This window comes from Grammomys surdaster, unplaced genomic scaffold (genome assembly GCF_004785775.1).
Source record: "Grammomys surdaster isolate TR1022 unplaced genomic scaffold, NIH_TR_1.0 279, whole genome shotgun sequence".
NCBI classification, from domain to species: domain Eukaryota; kingdom Metazoa; phylum Chordata; class Mammalia; order Rodentia; family Muridae; genus Grammomys; species Grammomys surdaster.
In genome coordinates, this window is record NW_021604720.1 from 9,362,598 (window position 1) to 9,382,057 (window position 19,460).

Consider the following 19,460-nt stretch of genomic DNA (forward strand, 5'->3'; position numbering starts at 1 on the left):
CATAGGTACTGCCTCTCTGATATAGAAGCCCCCTTTTGATTTGCTGCTCAGAGCTGTTCAAGAGACTCCCAAAACATTACAGCCTATTGTTGCCCTTTGTTGCCTCCTAGAAGTGGAAGGTTAGTTCCTACTGACAAAGACACTATTGTACTTTGGACAAAACCCATAGGTCCTGAGCTAGATCTGATCTGAAAGTCTCCTTTCTTAGGACTAGTTTTCATGGTACCAGAAACCATCATGCAAGTTTCCAAGACAGGAAAGCAACCAACAGTCCTACCCAGCTATGACAGCTATGTCCCATAATGATCAGCATAGCCATATAGAAATATATGTTGGCAGTAACTAACAGTTACTTGAATATAAGGTCTGTTCAACAAGAGGGAAAAACATACATAATACTAGAAACTTTATGTAGTTTTAATCTACACTACACTGATGGTTAAGGATGTTGAATACTTTTAAGTGTTTACTGGCAATTTTCAAGTTTTTTTTTTTTTAAGTTCTGTTCCATTCCATGGCCCATTTTAAAAACTGGGTTGTTTTCTTGGTGATTAGTTTTGTTGATGATGTTGTTGTTTAGTTAGCTATACATTCTAGACACTAACTCCCTACCACATATGTAGCTGGTAATTTATCCATATGAAGTTGTACTTTGTGAAGATGAGTAGTAAGGATCTAGTTTCATTTTTCTGAATGTTGAAATCCAGATTTCCCAGTACCACTTGTTAAAGATGTTGTCTTTCCTGTGACGTGTAGTTTTGACATCTCTGTCCAAAGATCCAGTAGCCATAGTTATACTGACCTATATGTGTCTGTTTTTATGCCAGTACAATGCCGGTTTTATTACCATAGGTCTGTAATACAATTTAAAACTAGGTATGGCAATGCTTCCTATGAGGCATTTTGTTCAGGACTGATGTGATTGCTCTTGGTCTTTTGTGCCTCTGTACACATTGTAAGATTGTTTGTTCTGTCTGTGAAGAAAGGTCCTAGTATTTTTATTGGGGATGCTTGAATCAGTAGACTTCTTTAAGTAGGATGGCAATTTTCACAATATTAACCCTGACAATATCCATGAGCATCTTGTGGTATACTACTCTCTTTCTTCAGTGTCTTAAAGTTCTCAATGTAGAAGTCTTTCACTTCTTTGGGTAGGCTGGTTCCCAGGAATGGGGGTTTTTTTGTGTGTTGAATGGGATTGTTTCCCTAATTTTTTTCAGTATATTTGTATGTTTGTCATATGTATATTAAAAGACTACTTATTATTATGTGCTAATTTTGTATTTTATCACTTTGCTGAAAGTGTCCCTCAGTTCTAAGAGGCCTTGGTGGAGTCTTTAGGGTCTTTTAAACAGAGAATTCTATCATCTGCAAACAGGGATACTTTGACATCTTTTTCCTACTTGAATCCCCTTTATTCTCTTGTCTTACTGCTCTAGCTAAAACCTGAAGCAGTTTATTGCTTGGATCAAGAATCTAAATTCCATTCTCACTCCTTACAAGACTCCACTGGCCTGTCTTATTGCCTCTGTCTTCACCCTTATCTTTTCTGGTATAATCTTCATTCTGGCCAGCATTCACCTTATACCAGGACTACTTCAGCAGCCTTCTGATCACCCACTCTTCTTTTCTTTATTGCTCTCTTCAGATTTTCCTCAATATAGCCTGGATGATTTTTTTAAAAGAAAACTGTTTTTTCACTTATTTTTTACTGTGAGTTGTGGGGTTCCCCTAGCCACACTCCCTGGGTCTTCCCCCATCCACCACCCTGGGGTATGAGGGTTCAGAAGCTCTGTGAGTACATATGGTGAATAACTACACTAGGACAGGAGGCAGATCAACTTTACTTAGAGTTATTCAAGGCTTATAAAGTTTTGGAGAACTGGGGGTCGAGACATCCAGAATAGGCAAAAGTCATTGGCCTGGGGCTTAGGGTACCTAAAATGCCTCATTAGCATGGGGAAGCATCTCAGGTGCTGGCTGAACAGGTTCTTATTAGGAGAAAGGAAAGATCCTGTAATCTAATTGAGGCTACATGACATTCCTCAGGTAGAAGCATAGGTGGGGGCTTAGAATTCCCCAGATAAGGTCAGAGAAGAAGTCCTGCTAATGAAAGAAGTTTCCCATATTGTGTTGAGCCCAGACGCTACCTAGTCATGGTGGACTTCAACCTTAATTAGCAGAGTTTTCCCACAGGGAGTAGGGCATGCAACAGACTGTATGTAGAGACCAGACAGAGGACAACTTTGTGGAGTCTGTACTTGTACTTTGGCTTGGCTTCTGGGGGTCAAGCTCAGGTGGTCAGGCTTGTATGGCAGGCATCTTTACCTGCTGAGTCATCCCTTTGGCCCCAGGGTCATCTCTTAGAACAACATAAATCTGACCTTCCCATCCACTTGGTTAAAACTCTCCAACTGCTTCCCAGTGATCTAGAATAAAATCCTACCTGGATGGAGTCCCTCAAGATGTCCTCCAGCCTTAACCTACACTATCTCCCCTCCTGTCCACTCCAGCCACATACTCCCTTCTGTCCCATAAAAACGTCAAGATAATTGTGCTTTTTAAGGCTTTTGTCTAGAATGATCTCCAAAATCTTCGCCTCACTCATCCTTTAGGGCAAACATATCTTGTACTGACAAGCTCTAACTACTCAGTCATTTCAATATGTTACAGAACATATTACATTATCCTAATACATTTCCAGTAATGATCAACTATCTAAAATCACTTTTGTATATGTATGATCTTACTCTTTCCACTAAAATACATAAGCCAACTGTCATAGTCAAGGTTTGTATTCCTGCACAAAACTTCATGACCAAGAAGGAAGTTGGAGAGGAAAGGGTTTATTCACCTTACACTCCCACACTGCTGTTCATCACCAAAGGAAGTCAGGACTGGAACTCATCAGGGCCAGAACTTGGAGGAAGAAACTGATGTAGAGGTCATGGAGGGGTGCTGCTTACTGGATGGCTTCCCCTGTCTTGCTCAGCCTGCTTTCTTATAAAGCCCAGGACTACCAGCCCAAGGATGGTACCACCTATAATGAGCTAGGCCCTCCCCTCCCCTACTCATCACTAATTGAGAAAATGCCTTACAGCTGGATCTCATGGAGAAATTTCCTCAAGGGAGGCTCCTTCCTCTGTGATAATTCTAGCTTGTGTCAAGTTGACACACAAAACCAGCCAGTACACCAACCAATAGGACAGAGGCTTTGTACTTGTGTACACACACACACACCCCTTTTTTTTATTCATTTCTAACCCTAAGTGCCTAAAGCAATGATTAGTCCTTGTAGTTATTAAATCAATGTTTATTAACTGAATTCCCAAAGAAGCCGCTAAAGTTAAAAAGAAATTTTGAATAAATTAATTCTCAACAAAGAAAAGCCCTAATGGAAATGCTTTCATCCCATCATTTACAACAGTAAAAACTTAAACACCACCTAAAAGTATAGAGAGTTTTTCATATTATGAAAAGCTTCTGTTATAATATTAAGCAAAAACATACTCTACATATTACATATAGCATATATAATAGAGCATATACTCTAAGAGAAAACCTAGAAAATCTTTCATAATGCCTATTATGTTGATTTCAAACTTCTATATAGTCTTTTAAAAACATAGCTATCAAAACTACCTTTTATAAAGGCTTAGCTTCTCAATCTAGCACTCAAGTTCCAGATAAGATTTCTACTATGAGGTCTCATGTTTTATGCATTAAATCCATTGTTCATTAGCTAACAACCAGCAAAGTCTCACTCAACCAAATGTGAACTCTGGTGTTAGTCTTCACACATGAGCCTTCTTCTTTCCACTCTAGGTTGGAATTATACCCTGGTCTTTGGTGAACCACACTGCCTATAGATGATAATCGCTGAAGTAGTTAGATCTGGAGACATCACTAAAAGTTAAGTTCAATACTATGAGAAACATACTAGTAAAAACCACCTGTGCCGTTATCATCCCCAACCATGTAGCGAAATGAATATGAAACACTACCTTTACACTAGGGGCAGTGTCTAGTATTGTTGATCCTGATAAAGTATTTGCAGAGAACACAGAGAAATAGATTCAATATAATGGGAAGGAGAAGGAACGAATGCCTTCTTTAGTTGGGAAGTGAGGATGGTGCCCAATTTCCAGATAACTTTTTCCCTCTCCCTCCTCTCCTTGCCTGTTCTCCCTCTTGCTCATTTGCCCTTTCCTTCTGCTGCTCCTCTTCTTTTCCCCACGACCTGCTTCCTAGATGTCCTACAGTGAGCAGTTTCCTCTGCCATTTACACTGCACCATGATATTCTCCCTTGCATCAGGCCCTAAGCAAAAAAAAGACCATCCAACCTTCAACTGAAATCTCTAAAAACCATAAGCAAAAATACAGATTTCCTCATTTTAAATTCCATTCTCAGGTATTGTGTCACAGCTATGGCAAGGTGACTTGTTGTGTAAGACATAAGAATCCTTATTTCTAGCCGGGGGGTGGTGGTGGCGCACGCCTTTAATCCCAGCACTTGGGAGGCAGAGGCAGGTGGATTTCTGAGTTCGAGGTGGCGCACGCCTTTAATCCCAGCACTTGGGAGGCAGAGGCAGGTGGATTTCTGAGTTCGAGGCCAGCCTGGTCTACCGAGTGAGTTCCAGGACAGCCAGGGCTACACAGAGAAACCCTGTCTCAAAAAAAAAAAAAAAAAAAAAAAGAATCCTTATTTCCAGTGAGTTCCAGAATGGTTTGGGTGGGGGGGAGAATTTGTGTTTCTCATAAGTTTTCAGGTAATGTTCCTATTGTTAATCTAAAGATCATACTGTGAGTAGTAAGAATCTAGAGCTTCCAGCCACATGCCATTGTTTGGTTCTTTGTTTTAAATAAATCTTAAAGGGTGCTAGCATTTTTGTATTACTAACAGCCCATTTTGACTTCTTCCCCTTATCATTTGAGCATAATGGTCTCCAGGCCAAGTCTTGTCATTGTAATGTAATAACCACAAGACAGCTAACACCTTGACCAATGGGAAGCAGGCTTGGTCATATCTGGTGTCCCCCATAATCTCACTTTCCCTTCTCCTCCTCTGGCCACACTTTTATTACTTCAGTCTTCATCTCCCCACCATTTGAATATTGCAATACAACAGAAATCCACTTTCAGATCCATTCTCTGTCTATACTTGCTAACTTGGTGATTTCATTGAGATTCATGGCTTTACTACTTACATGTTGGTAACACCTGATTATACTAGCCATACCAGACTGCTTCCTTGAGTTACAGACACACATGTCCAGCTGTCTAATTTATAACCCTACTTACTTGTCTATGAGGTTTCTCCATTGAACTCTTCTAACACAGGGCTTCTGATTTCTTCCTTCCTTCCCAAACAGAAAATGTTTCCCACAATCTTTCTCAAATCAGTAGCTGCTAACTCTAATTCTCCAAATGTTCTGATCAAAATTTCTATGATCATGATTGTCTTCCTTTTTATCTTATAATTTGCATATGACTCATTAGTCAATCATACTGCTCCCATCTTTAAAATACAGCCAGAATTTTGTCTTTCTCACTGCTTTCCCTGTTGCTCCTCCCACTATCTCAGGACTGGCCCAAGCCACCAACACTCCCGGAATGAAACACTACAATGGTCCCCTCAGTGCTTTCCCTGCTTCCCTACTGCCTCTCTTCTCCAGGAAATTCTGAATACAGAAGCCACTGTGACTTTGTTATTTGTGGAAAGCCGCGGCTTGTGCTGACAGCATTCGCCATTACAAGATGGCGCTGGCATCCGGTGCTCCTCCAAGTAAACAAGTAAACCTCGCATGTGCTATGGTAAAAAAGCGCCAAGTCACAGCCCATCCCAGGGCGTTTTGGCGGGTAACGAGTAAGCAGCCAATCAGAAGTGAACACGCCATGCCAAGGGTATATAAACAGTGCCTCTTCCGGGCCCGGGGTCTTTCCTCTTTTTCATTTGGAATAAACGTTTGCTGCGGAAGGATCCTGGTGTGTTGCCATGTCTTCCTTGCTGGTGAGGTGGGCGCGCGTCACAGTTATTCTCTAAGCCAATAACTTTATTAAATAGTTGTCTTAGTCAGTGTTGTATTGCTGTGAAGAGACAACATAACCATGGTAACCCTTATAAAAGAATGCATTTAATTGCAGTTTGTTTAGTTTCAGATGGTTTAGTCCATTTTTAGCAGGGCAGGAAGCATGGCAGCATACAGGCAGACATGGTGCTGGAGAAGTAGCTAAGAGTTCTACACCTAGATCCAAAGGCAGCAGGAAGAAACAGATAGTGGGCTTGGGTTGAGTTTCGAAACCTCAAAGCCCACCCCAGTGGCACACTTGCTTCAATAAGGCCACACCTACTCCTACAAGACTCCTACAAGATACTTCCTATTCCTTCACAAGTAGTACCACTCCCTAATGACTAAGCATTCAAATCAATGAGCCTATGGGGGCTGTGCTTATCCAAACAACTTCCAGTCTCAGAGAGAGCAGGCCAAAACTCTCAACAAGGTCCTACATAATCTGCTTATCTCATCTTTATTTCACTGAGCCCATGTTCAGAATATTCCAGCCACAACAATTCTCTTACTGTTCCTCAAATCCACTAGGACTTCTACTTCAGAGCTTCCATAGAAAAGAGTCCCTCTGCATAGTCTATCCTTTACTCAGATTCCTACACAGTGTAGTTCCTGAGCTCTCAGTCTCTAGCTTATCGTCATAACAGTGAGGTCTCCTTTCTGCCCTATCAGAGCACCTACCTAAAATGCTACAGTCATGCTTCTTTCTCCTTAGCTACACACACACACACACACACACACACTAAAAAACTATTAGCCATAAAGAGGATGTGGTAGTTTGAACAAAAATGGCCCCCAGCAGGTTCATAGGGGTTGGTACTATTAGGAGGTGTGGCCATGTTGGAGGAAGTATGTCACTAGTGGATGGGCTTTGAAGTCTCAGAAGTTCAAACTAGGCCTAGTGGCTGACAGTCTTTTTCCTGTTGCCTGCAGACCCAGATGTAGAACCCTCAGCTACCTTTCCAGCCCCATGTCTGCCTGCATGATGCCAGGCTTTTTGCTATAACAATAATGGACTAGACCTTTGAACTATAAGCCAGTCCCAATTAAATGCCTTCCTTTTTGAGAGGTGGCAAGGCCGTGGTGTGTCTTCACAGCAATAAAACCCTAAGACAGAGCACAAAATCCTATCATTTTGATAACATGGATGGAATTTGAGATCAACTGTTAAGTGGAATAAAACAACTGCAGATTGTACTCATATATCGAGTTGATTCTTTCTTTCATATAATTTTGGGAATAGACTGGTTGTTACAAGAGACTGGGAAAAACAATGCAGAGGGAAGAATGAAAAAAAGATGATCAGTGAGTGCTACGTTATGGTTAGGACTAAGAAATCTGGTATGCTACTGCACAGTAGGGTGGCTACAGTTAATAAAAATGGACTCTGTATTTCATAAAACTAGAAAAAAAATTTAATGTTTTCACCAAAAAAAATGATAAAGGTTTAAGGCCAGAAACATTTTTACAGACTTAAACATTAATCAATATATACACACACCAAGATTCATACAATTTTTAGTTTTATGTATCAACTTTTAAATGTTGGGAGAAGTATTTTGAAAAGGTGGCCATGATCAAATGTGTCAAGTGGTAATAAAAATTCAAAAAGATGTGAGCTGACACCTAGCCACTGGATTTGTCAGTGTGTAAGTCACTGGTGACCCTGAGAGAAATGCCTACAGCAAAACAGAACCAAGGTAAATAAATGTGGAAAGGGGTGGTGAAAGTAGTAAAACAACCTTCAGATATTCTGTTATAACCCAAGAGCACAACATATGAGAGTACTGTTCCCCAAATACTAAAGCTGAGTCTTTAAGGAAAAGAGGGAGAAATAAGTCTTTTGAAGGAATTAATTTGAAAACATTTCAAGATCTATAAAATGTGACAACTGAGTCAACCAGAGGCTAATATGAAAGCATGCCAAATTAATTATATCCCATCCATGATTCTCCCTGTATACATGATTTGAAAACTTTTGATAACATCCACTACTTTGCAAAATAAATGTTAGTGGGCAATAAATAACAAGAAAAATATAATTTAAAAGCTATCAGATCCTTTGGGAAAACCAGTTGGCAAAAGTTTCAAAATACAAACCAGGCCATTGATAAGCACCTTACCCTAAACACAGAACTCATAATATAGCATAACAGTCTAAAAACTGTTGCAGATACCTAATAGAGAAATTGAAACAACAGAACTTGAAAAACATGCACGCGGGTGAGAGCACACACAGAAAACATCCTGTACTATTTTGGCATTAAAGTTCACTTCTAAGTATAAACAAGTTATTGGATTAATTAGCAGTAGAAGAATAATGAATAGAGAAGTACAGTACACACAGATAAGGGGAAAAGAAGGCAGACAAATGTAAGGATGTAATAAAATGTGATGTCATACAGAACCGCCTTGAGCTATCCTGGAAGACAGTAAGATTACAGAAGCATTCAAACTTTACAACCGGCATAGCATTTACAGTTTTAAAACCAAATGACAATTACCAGTTAACTTCAGAACAGTCTTAGCCTAAAGTCATATTTCACCAACAAATGACAAGTAAATTTTAAGCAGATATAGAAGTAAAACTGATGAAAATATTTTCATTAAGGCTAACATAACATTGTTTTCTACCAACTGTTACATGTATGAATGCTGTATCTTCTGCTGTTAAATACATGAGAAATTACTGGAATGGTCTGTGCTTACAGGTCAAGCACTGAATTGAAAAAAAAAAAAACAAGTTTTAGTGTTTGACTATTTTATTTCACAAGAAAAATTTGTCATTACAATCTGAAATACAATTTCCAAAGTACTTTGATTTTTTTCAACTACATTCTTAGTTTTATATTAAATTTGTGCCACAATCTTTACTACACTGTATGGTTTAGATTTTACTGCCCATGACAACTTTGCAAGGGATCTTTTTAAATTGCCATAAATTATGTAATAATGTATCATTTGCATCAAATCACAGACATGTACAGTATGTTTGTAACTTGAAGTGTTTTGAGATGCGTATATGGGTTGCACAACTTTTACAGAAGGAAAAAGTACAACCTTCCTTAAGGTTTACTCAAAGAAAATATAAGAATCACAGTCTGTGTAGCTCAGTGATCCAGCACTTAACTATTTGTGAGGCGCTGTGTTCCATCTGCAGTATGACCATAAATAAATAAATAAATAAATAAATAAAATTCAAGCAGTGTGGCATATAACACAGCTTCTAACTACTGCTAGAAGTATGAAGACATAACTTCATCTCCACTCAAATTCACCCGTCAAGTTTTGGGGAACTTCCATACAAATCAGCTCTTGCACTCATATCCTTCACACCCTCACCACTTACTTAATTTAACTTGGTAATACCTGGAGAGAGGCTGCTACTCAAAGCTATTCATGTAGTTTTGTAAAGCTAGAGAGACCCAACCCATAGAAAAGGACAAACGTGACAGGACTGGGGGGAAAATAACTCTCTTCTTGAGGCAAATAGTAAGATTGGCAATTACTATAACTTCTATTCAAATTAGTGATTTTGGACATTCCCTGGGTCTCAAGCCCTGACCATCACCACAACAGAAAATTCCTAAATTGAGAAAAATAAAACTGCTTGTCAGATTCCTTTCCAAAACCTGGAATCCAGAAAACCTTCACTGCCGTGTCTAATAAACAAGTGAATGAGCCGGGCTGTGGTGGCGCACGCCTTTAATCCCAGCACTTGGGAGGCAGAGGCAGGCGGATTTCTGAGTTCGAGGCCAGCCTGGTCTACAAAGTGAGTTCCAGGACAGCCAGGACTACACAGAGAGACCCTGTCTCGAAAAACCAAAAAAAAAAAAAAAAAAACAAGTGAATGATAATAAAAGCTCTCGACACACCTTCCGTTCTCTACAATTTTAAATTCTGTTTATTTTACTTTGCTCCATACTATCCGACTTTCTGCTTGCCTGAGCCCCCCTCCCTCTTATATACAAACAGAGAACCAAAAATAACACAACCTCGTGGAGTTTCAGCACCAGGGCGTCTTGCTTATGCTGCATCAACCCACTATACTGATTTTCAAGTGTCTAACTTGAAACATCCATGAAGAAATAAATATGCCTGTTCACAGAACCCGTGTCAAGAACTCAGAAGCAACAGCACAAACACACTCTCAAATTTTTCCGTAATACATTCACTTTGGTAGAAGACAGAAATGTGCTTGAATCAATTCAAACGCTCCTAACTTGAACATGAAAGTTCTTCTGAAATGTTGAAAATCACCCTGTACACGTACAGCTTACCAAACATCACGGCCAACGTTAAGACTCAGATCAATAAAGAGCAAGATGCACACACCCTGTGATTGAAATTACTAATAGGAAAGTAAATTTAAGATTACTTTGATGAAATAAACAGAATTGGACATCAGTGTGGGGTTATTTCTCATAAAAGACATACCCTCAAATTGCCTTCCAGCATGCGAATTTTAACCTCCAGTGAATTGCCTTGAGAGTTTCTTTGCTATCTGCTGATAATTGCTGATAGTGAAATTTGAACTAATAACTATGTCCAGGAGTTGAGTACTGCAGAGCTTGGTCTTCTGTTAAGTATTTCCTATCCCTAGCTAAGTAAGATTTCCTTTTGACAAGAAACCAATCACGGGGTCTAAAATCCTGATGTTGACGGAACGGAAAAGGTCACAAATCCATTAAAGCGACTGGCCTGCGGAGCGTCCTTAGGATCCCAAAGAGGCTCCCTTAGAATAGGGAGACGCAGAAATCGGAGTGGGTAAGTGGGTGGGCTCAGAACCAGATAGATGCACATTGCTTTCCCGGGTGATGTTCCTTTGCGAGAACGGTCACGACTTTTAGAAGGACAGGCTGCAGCTGCAAACTCCAAGAGCACTCGGCAGGGGTGACAGCGGTGCCACCCCCATCCCACCCTCCCCCGCCTTCCCGAGCCCGTACCTGATGATGTCGTCGCTGTGGCCGCGGTAGAACTTCTGCCGATGCTCCCGCGGGCTGTACACCACGCCGATCCCCGCCACGAAGTACACGATCTCCTTGGCCGCCGTGTAGTAGAGGTTGTTGCGGCACTGGTGGCCCCGGTAGCCGTACACCCACTCGAGCCGCAGGTGGCAGCTCGGGGCGCTCCGAGCCGCCATGTCGGTGCGCCCACCCGTCGCTGCGGCTCGGGCCCGCGGTCGCCGCCGGGGCCGGGTGACGAAAGCTCTCCCGCTGGCGGCCGGGACGCTCCTCTAAGCCGAGCCCGGCAGGTGCATCTCGCTTGCGTGGCCGCCGCCGCCTCAGCCCACGGGCGGGAGGAAAAGCCTCGCCTCACCGAACATGCTGAGGGCCGCGAGCGCCGCCGGCCGGCCGGGAGCCTCGCGCGTCTGGGAGCTCGCCGTGTCCCCTCAGCCCAGCGCCTAGGCTGGGAGACAACCAAGCTAAGGAAGGGGGACGGGGGGCGCGCCTCCAGCCCGCTCCTTCTCAGCCGGCCCCGCGCACCGGACTCCCGCCCGGGTCACCTGAGGCGCTCCGGTCTAGCCGCTACCTCGCCTCCTCAGCCCGCCGGTGCCGCGCCGCGCGCTCCCGAGCCCGGCTGAGTGGCGGGAGGGCGGAGACGCGCGGCCCCGCCCCGCCAGCTAGCCCCGCCTCCCAGGTAGCCCCCGCCCCTCCCGGAGTTGAGCAGAATCTAGGAGCTCCCGGCTCACCATCAGACTGTTGTTGCTAACCTGTAGGCCTCCCTTCCAAGATCTAAGCACCCGTTCCTACTCCTCGCGGGACCTGGATTAATCACCCAGCCCCTCAGATTTGGATTCCTGTTGCTAGGTTTTCTGGTTCAAGAATCTCTGGGGAATCCCGCACGCCCTTTTACCGTGACCTCAGCCATTTCCTATGCCTATGAATTAACACGGGAATGTTAACTTCATTCTTTACTCATCTCCTCCATACTTTATCTGTGTGTTTTACTTATCATGGTGCTCTCTGGTCCAGAAATTTGGCAAGAATAAAACCTAACCTATACTTTTGACACATTAAATACAATGTCCTAATAAATAGTCCTGGATGTGTTGCTACTGTTGATGAACAGGACACAAAACTCACGATCCTCCTGAGTTTTGCTTCTTGAATGCTGAGATTACAAATGTGCATCACTGCCCCCACCAAAACCCCCAAGCCCCTCTTGGCTGGCGGATCTTTCAGTTGCTGTTTTGTTTAGCAGCAATTATTTCTTAATTAAAATGAAGAAGGGCATGTTGTAGGGTAATTGTGAAATCAGATGGTCTAAATAATTGTGATCAGGTAGACTGTGCCTGAAAGAGATGTTGACTATGTAAATTCAAGCAATATGCTTAGAAAAAAATTAAATATTTGTTGCTGTACATCTGTGAAATATTAATCACGAGCTACATATAATTTTTATGAGGAAGGGTGTAGAAGCATAAGAAATTCTTTCTGTACAGAGTTTTTTCAACACAATGTTTTAGAGATTCCCATGATACATATTTAAGAACTTCAGATTAATGATAGATTTAAATAATTTATTTTCCTATTATCATATTTTCCATTGCAATTTTTAATGACCCATGGGTAGAGTTTGAAGCAAAAACATTCTTAATTAAGCCATCCTCAAATGACAACTTAAGAACAAAAGAGATGACTGAGGCACTCATGAATACTCAAGGGAAGAAAGCAGTTCTCTATGCAATCTGTTAGTATGTCATGGCAGAGAGGTCAGTGAAACTTTTACCTTGGATGAGGTATTATCACTTTCTGAAAGTCATGCACATATAATGTGGCAACCACACCCTGGATAGTCTACTTGGACCAACAAGTAGACATCAGGTGGACCTTTTAAGTAAAAGAACAATAATCCTTTGGTAATCTGTCTTTATTTATTTATTTTTTTTTACTGTTCAAGGTTTATTTGGTGCTTTCATTGGCAATGACACTTGAGGTAGGTTGGTTCCATCACCCATATGCAGATTTTACATTTCAGATAACATGGCAATGTACACTACAGATAATACATATATAATACATAAAATATCCTATAGAACATTTATGCACAAGATATGCATAACAGACTTACACACTGGAGACAGGTTATGGCTAGCTGGGAACTCATTGGCCTAGGCATGATGGTGGCTCAGCAGTGCAGCAAGCTCACAGGATAATTAAAGCCTGCACAGTTGGTAGTGTGTCTTGCAGACAGTATGACTGTCACACTAACCAGGTTCCCACTACACAAGTACCACTTAGTAGCAGAGTAGAGCTGTGGGAACTGAGAATTTTTTTCCCCAGACCACCTCAACACAACTGTACTAACCACAGCTCAGATAAGAAGTGTGTGGTCGTCATAGAAACCATGCTGCAGCTTGGACAGTGAGATGCTAGGACACTGGGAAGACTTCAGAACTACAGCTCCTTCTGGATTCCCCAGAGGGTGTCTGCACTCTTCTTCAGGCTGGCCTCTTCCTCAGGAGTCAGAGTCACCTTCACAACATCTGAGATTCCATTTTGTCCCAGGATACATGGGGACACTGAGGAAGACATCATCATTGATTCCATAGGGACCCTTAATCATGTTGGAAATGGGATGCACCTGCCTGAGGTTCTTCATTATGCTCTCGGCCAAGTCTGTTACAGAGAGGCCAAAGGCCCAGGATGTGTAACCTTTCAGCTGGAACACCTCATACGCACCGTCAGCCATCTGCTTGTGAACATCCTTCCATTGCTCCTTATCTGCATCAGTGCCAAGTTCTGGGTTCAGAGACTTAAGGGAGATGCTGGTAACGTTCACGCCACTCCACACAGGCACACTGGAGTCGCCATGTTCTCCCAGAACCCACCCGTGACAGCTCAGCGGGTGAACTACCAGCCTTTCTCCCATCAGGTAATGGAACCCAGATTGCCTCTACTTCCAGTAACTCGGCTCTTGGGAAAGCCACTGATTTTCCAAGCCACGTAGGTCAAGATATCCACGGGATTTGAGACAATAAGCAGCTTGCAGTGTGGGCTGTACTTCACAATGTGGGTAATGATGAACTTGAAGATGCTCACGTTACACTGGACCAAATCGAGCTGGCTCTCTCCCTATTGCTGACGGGCCCCCACTGTGATAATGACCAGCTTGGAGTTTGCCAATAGTCTTTGCTGGAGACAGTTTTTGGTGTTTTAAGGCAAAGGCTGCCAGGCTGGAGATCCATCATCTCTCCCTTTAGCTTGTCTTCCATGACATTAACAAGGGCAAGCCCATCTGCCAAGTCCTTCATTAAGATTCTGATGGCACAAGCCATGCCAACAGCACCAACCCCAACAACTGTAATCTTGTTCTGGGGAACCTGTTCTTCCTTAAGAAGATTCACAATCAGCTGGTCCTTTGTGGGGAAAATTTAAAAAAGGCCGCCACAGCGGCGCAAGCTTGCGCCGCCGTGGCGGGTCCCACATCAGGGAAGAAGATCCTACGGTTCCAGCGGCCTGAGGGCCTTGGCGGCGGCAGGCCCCAGTAACACGAGGAAGTCCTTGGTTCCAAAAAGGTTTATTGACATGACGGATAATAGGTGGATCTAGGCGTACCCTCTAAAACTCAGGGCAGTCCCAAGTTATATAGGGAGGGAGAAGGGGGAGGATTAGGGGAGGATCTGGGGGAGGAATGTTTAATTTGCTCTGCCCTCTGGCCTTCATTAGTATGTAAATCTCTAGGGCCTGAGGCCTAAAACCTGGCCTATGTGACTCTATGGAAATGTGGCTGTTTTCAGGATCCTAGATGATGGGAGGTACCGAACTCCTGCCGGTTCTCTGCAGAATTCCACGGAGAATCTCGGGGTTCTAAGTATCTGCTCAACCATGACCCAGGATACCCTTATACAGTCCCACAGTCCTTGAGCATTGCCATCTTGGCCTTTGAATCTTTTGAGACCACTAGTGCACGGCGGGGGTTGGGGGGGTAGGGGAGTGGGGGTGAGGACGACAGGCAAGATGACAGGGTAGGGGTGGGGGGCGAGCAGCAGCAGATTCTGGGCCTGGCAACAGTGGCCCCAGCACCGGATATCTGTCTCTTGAAATGCAAAGTCCTAGTCCGAAGCTAGATATTCCAAATAGGTGAAGTATATTCTAAAATTCAAGCAAATGGAGTTGTCAGCACCGTGATATGTATCCTCCAGCCTATAAAAGGAATGTAAGATCAGCAACAGGCTGATGAATTAGAAGGTAAAGCGCTTGCTGCACAAGTGTAAGAACTGACCTTCGGATCTCCAGGTCCCACATAAAAGCTGAATGCTAAGAGGCAGAGATAGATGTACCCTGGAGGTTCCCTGACCATAAGGCCTAGCTAAAAAGATTGAGGCCCAGGTTCAGTGAAACCTGGGCTCAGCAGGAGCTTGTGGCCATGTCTGACAACCACAGTTTGATCCCTGAGAGCCATGTATTATGAAGAAACAACCCTCACAAGTTGTCCTCTGATTCCCACTTATACATGTGCCCCTGATAGTCACAAAAAAAATAAATGTGATTTTAAAAAGATAATAAGATACACAGAGGAAGACACTCAACATCCACCTCTGACTTCTACTCATACATGCAAAGGCGTGTCAATGTGCATGTGTACATACACGAACACATATACACGCATGAAGTAAAACATGTGAAACATGCATTGCTGAAATTTATGATACTGTAGCTACTGGCTACAGGCAGTTATACATTATAATAATGTTTTAATTTCTACAAGCATGCCTTTGGTCATTTTTATTTGTGTACAGAACCTAACACAGACATCCCTTATTTCTAGCTCAATCATTAAATATAAAACAAAACATTATGTACTTACAATAGGACACCTCTTGTTTTTATCTGAAAACAATCATTTTCTGATACTTGTACTATATTATTGTATTGGTCAGAATTTATTTGGTTGTACGTGATTGAAATTCGTTCCAACTGCCTTAAGATTAAAGAGAATTATAATGTCTCAAAAGACTGAAAAGTACATTAATGTATTTGAAAGCTAGGATGCCAATCATTAGAATCAGAACCAGGTCATTAGAATCAACCCAGATTTACCTGGTGTTGGTTCAATTGTCAGACAAGCAAAATAATTGCCAACAGCTTCCTCTATAGACCAATACCCCTTAGCTTGGAATCTCTGTGGAAATAGCTTTATTTATTTATTTATTTATTTATTTGTTTGTTTGTTTTAGGTTTTTCGAGACAGGGTTTCTCTGTGGAGCCCTGGCTGTCCTGGAACTCACTCTGTAGACCAGGCTGGCCTCGAACTCAGAAATCCACCTCCCTCTGCCTCCCAAGCGCTGGGATTAAAGGCATGCGCCACCGCTGCCGGGCTATTTGTTTTTATTTTTATTTTTTTTGGCCGTGCCCTGGAAACTTCATGGTCAACTTCATGGTCTCTAATTAGCTGACTTGAGCTGTGGATCCCCTTTAGAAGCCACAGAGCACTGCCAGGTGGGTCAAAGCCACAGGAAGAGAGGATAGGAAAGACCCAGCCTTCCAGTGGTATCAGCAGATTAAGAAGGGATGGATGCCACTAGCCATCCTTGGGGCTGACTTGGATGCGCTATCGTCCCCTGTCTTCATCTACCAAACCAAAGACACCTGCAATTTAATTTAAAACAGGTGTGAATAGATGCAGCTTTTGAGACAAGGCTCCTACTAAACCAGACTGACACCCGAAATTCCTCCTGTGAAGGAGAGACAGATGTCAGACTGGCAAAAACAACAGATGTCCCCTGCCTGAGAACAATGATTCCACAAGCTTATTAGATTCCACCCAAAGCTTTTAAAAATTGGCATATAATCCAAATAAGTCCCATTCCAAATTATCTTTTCCTGCACATCTGCACACCTTAACCATCACCTCTTTTTATAGTAATTAAAAAAAATCAGTATTACCTTAGTTATGTAGATGGGCAGGATGAGTTTCCTTCTGATCCTCAAGGCTTCCCACCGCCCAAACATGGCTACCAAGTCCTCGCTGACTCCCATCCCTGTCTCTACATCAACACCCTCTCTCTCCCAGCCCCCCACTGCCATAGTTCAGTCCAAATTTCAATTACCTCTTCTTTAGAGCCTGAATTCTTGAGTGCTTGAATTATCTGTAGAAAGGAAATTCTGCGTCTGGGAATTTATGATAACCTTCTTCGGCTCATCAGTTCCCCCCGGAGAATTTATCCCAATATAATAGCAGAGAGAAACCTGGTGTGCTGGTGCACACTGGTAGCCCAGCACTTAGGCAGCAGAGACAGGCAGATCTCTGTGAGTTCGAGGCTAGCCTGGTCTGCAAAGTGAGTCCAGGACAGCCAGGACGGTTACACAAACCAATAAAAATAAAAATTTATAACAGTGCTTGCCTAGCACCTACTAAGCTCAGAATTTTTTTTTTTAAAAAAAGCATTTACTATCACATATGTTAGGAAAATAACAATAACAATGTTGACTCCAAAATGCCTAACCAGAAGAATTTTAAGCAAACTCATCCAGCCAATATGGCAAAAATATTATAAAAATCACTGGAAAAAATTCTGATACATTCTGGCAGTATTGACAACTTTCTATAATATGATGTGCCCAGTTATATAATGACAACTGGAACAAAAGATAACAACACTTCAAGATGTGTGATACAGGTAATTTTAAAAACTATTCTGGGTACGTTTTGTGAGAGCCTTTAAAAATACATGTAACAAGAGAACCTTATTTTTCAGAAGTTCTTGCAAGAAGAGAATTCTGTTTGTTTGGGAGAAAGACCTGAATGGGTGCTTGGCCCAGAAGAGGAAATGCTAAAGGAGCTGGCTGTGGGCAGAAGAATCCTGTGTGAGGGATGAGGACGAATTGGTACCTCCAGGAAGATGAGGGTGCATGAAGGCAGAGAGATGACAAATCCACTACTTACTCACAAATGGTTGGGTATATTTCTTTCCTTTCTTTTCCTTAATGAAAGAAAGGCTGCTTCTCCTCTGAGCTGTTGTGTGGGAAGCAATGTCCCAGGAAAAGATCCTTGTCAGAAAAGGATCAGAGGAAACCAAGGACTCTAATAAGAAAATAAGCCTGGAGCTCCAGCCATGTTAAACTTGCTAATTCATAGGGAATTGCTGTTAGTAGTCTGTCTAAACTCCACCTCCACAGTTACCTGGTGATAGCCAGGTATGTTCCTCCCCACAGTTACCTGGCAACAGCTGGGTAGGCCTGCCCACTATAAAAGGGGCTGCTTGGCCCCTCCTCTCTCTCTCTCTTGCCCCCTTACTCCCGCGCCTGCAGGTTGCCTCTTATGCCCCCTCCCCACTTCCCTTTCCCCTCTCTCCATGTGGTCATGGCCGGCCTCTACTCCTCTACTTCTCTGTTCTCTCTCTCTCTTAATAACCCCCACCTTGTGGAACCGTCTGGTCTGCTGTGGTCTGTTCCAAGCTATGCGTGAAAATCTAACAATTGCCACAGAACGTCTTATTTTATTTTTTTAAAATTGTTAGCAGTCTAGGTCTTTTTGTACATTAAGAGCTGAATTCAGAGGGACTCCTGCAGGTCACCAGCTCAGGGTCCTTTCTGGTCAGACTTCACATATTGTACTTCTCTGGGTGGAGAAGGCTGCTGGTGCTTCAGCTGAACTCAGGTGCCTTTCTCTTTGGCTTCCTTTCTTCTGATGGTTTTCCTTCACTGATTTTTGTCATGACTCTCAGGGTGCAGAATAGGCTCAATCTGCACATTAATTTTCTTGGCAGGTTCTCTTGCCCTAAACTGGCTTGTTTACGATGCTGCCCAAGACACGCCCCATGATGCTGTAGACGCCTCCTGTTTTGCCGTTTTCCTTTTTGAACATGCTGACTCCTTTGACGTCTACCATATCACCCTTTTTATAGATCCGCATGTATGTGGACAAAGGAACAGGTCATGTTTCCTAGAAGGCCTGGAGAACACATCGCGGGTACCGCTGGCTGCACTTGCCTCTTATGTTTATCATTTTGGTGAGTGACTGAAAGATGACTACAAAGGCCAAAAGCTTAATTTTTAAAACTTTTAGATATTATATTTATTGTCTGTATTAGCCAGAAATGAGTATCGGATCCCACGGAACCCTGTAGTTGTTAGTTGACATGTAGGTACTGGATATCAAATCCTGGTCCTCTGGAAGAACAGCCAGGTCTCTTAACCCATCTATCTCTCCATCTCCAATTCAACATGATAGTTACAGTTTGTGTGAGTGTGTACGTATGTGACGGGTGTTCATATTCGTGTGCGTGCACGGAGATACGCACGGGCGGCTGTGGATGTCAGAAGGCAAGTTTGGGAATCATTCCTCAGGCTTCATCTGTCTTTTTCTGAGACAGGCTGACTCTTTGAAGTTCACCCCTGAGCAGTTCAGAAAGTCCCAGGGATCTGCCTGTCTCTGCCTCCGCA

General features: G+C 42.8%; 1 protein-coding gene and 1 pseudogene across 1 annotated transcript in view; both read right to left on the minus strand.

Moving 5' to 3' along the window:
• Eml5 (EMAP like 5) overlaps positions 1-11,212 on the minus strand; it is a 122,485-nt gene extending 111,273 nt beyond the window's left edge. Inside the window, exon 1 of the mRNA XM_028777286.1 lies at positions 11,016-11,212. Within this exon, the coding sequence (XP_028633119.1) occupies positions 11,016-11,212 (197 nt within the window). The remainder of the gene's footprint in view (positions 1-11,015) is intronic.
• Positions 11,213-13,469: 2,257 nt separating this feature from the next.
• On the minus strand, positions 13,470-18,930 carry LOC114629288 (annotated as a pseudogene).
• Positions 18,931-19,460: the final 530 nt, after the last annotated feature.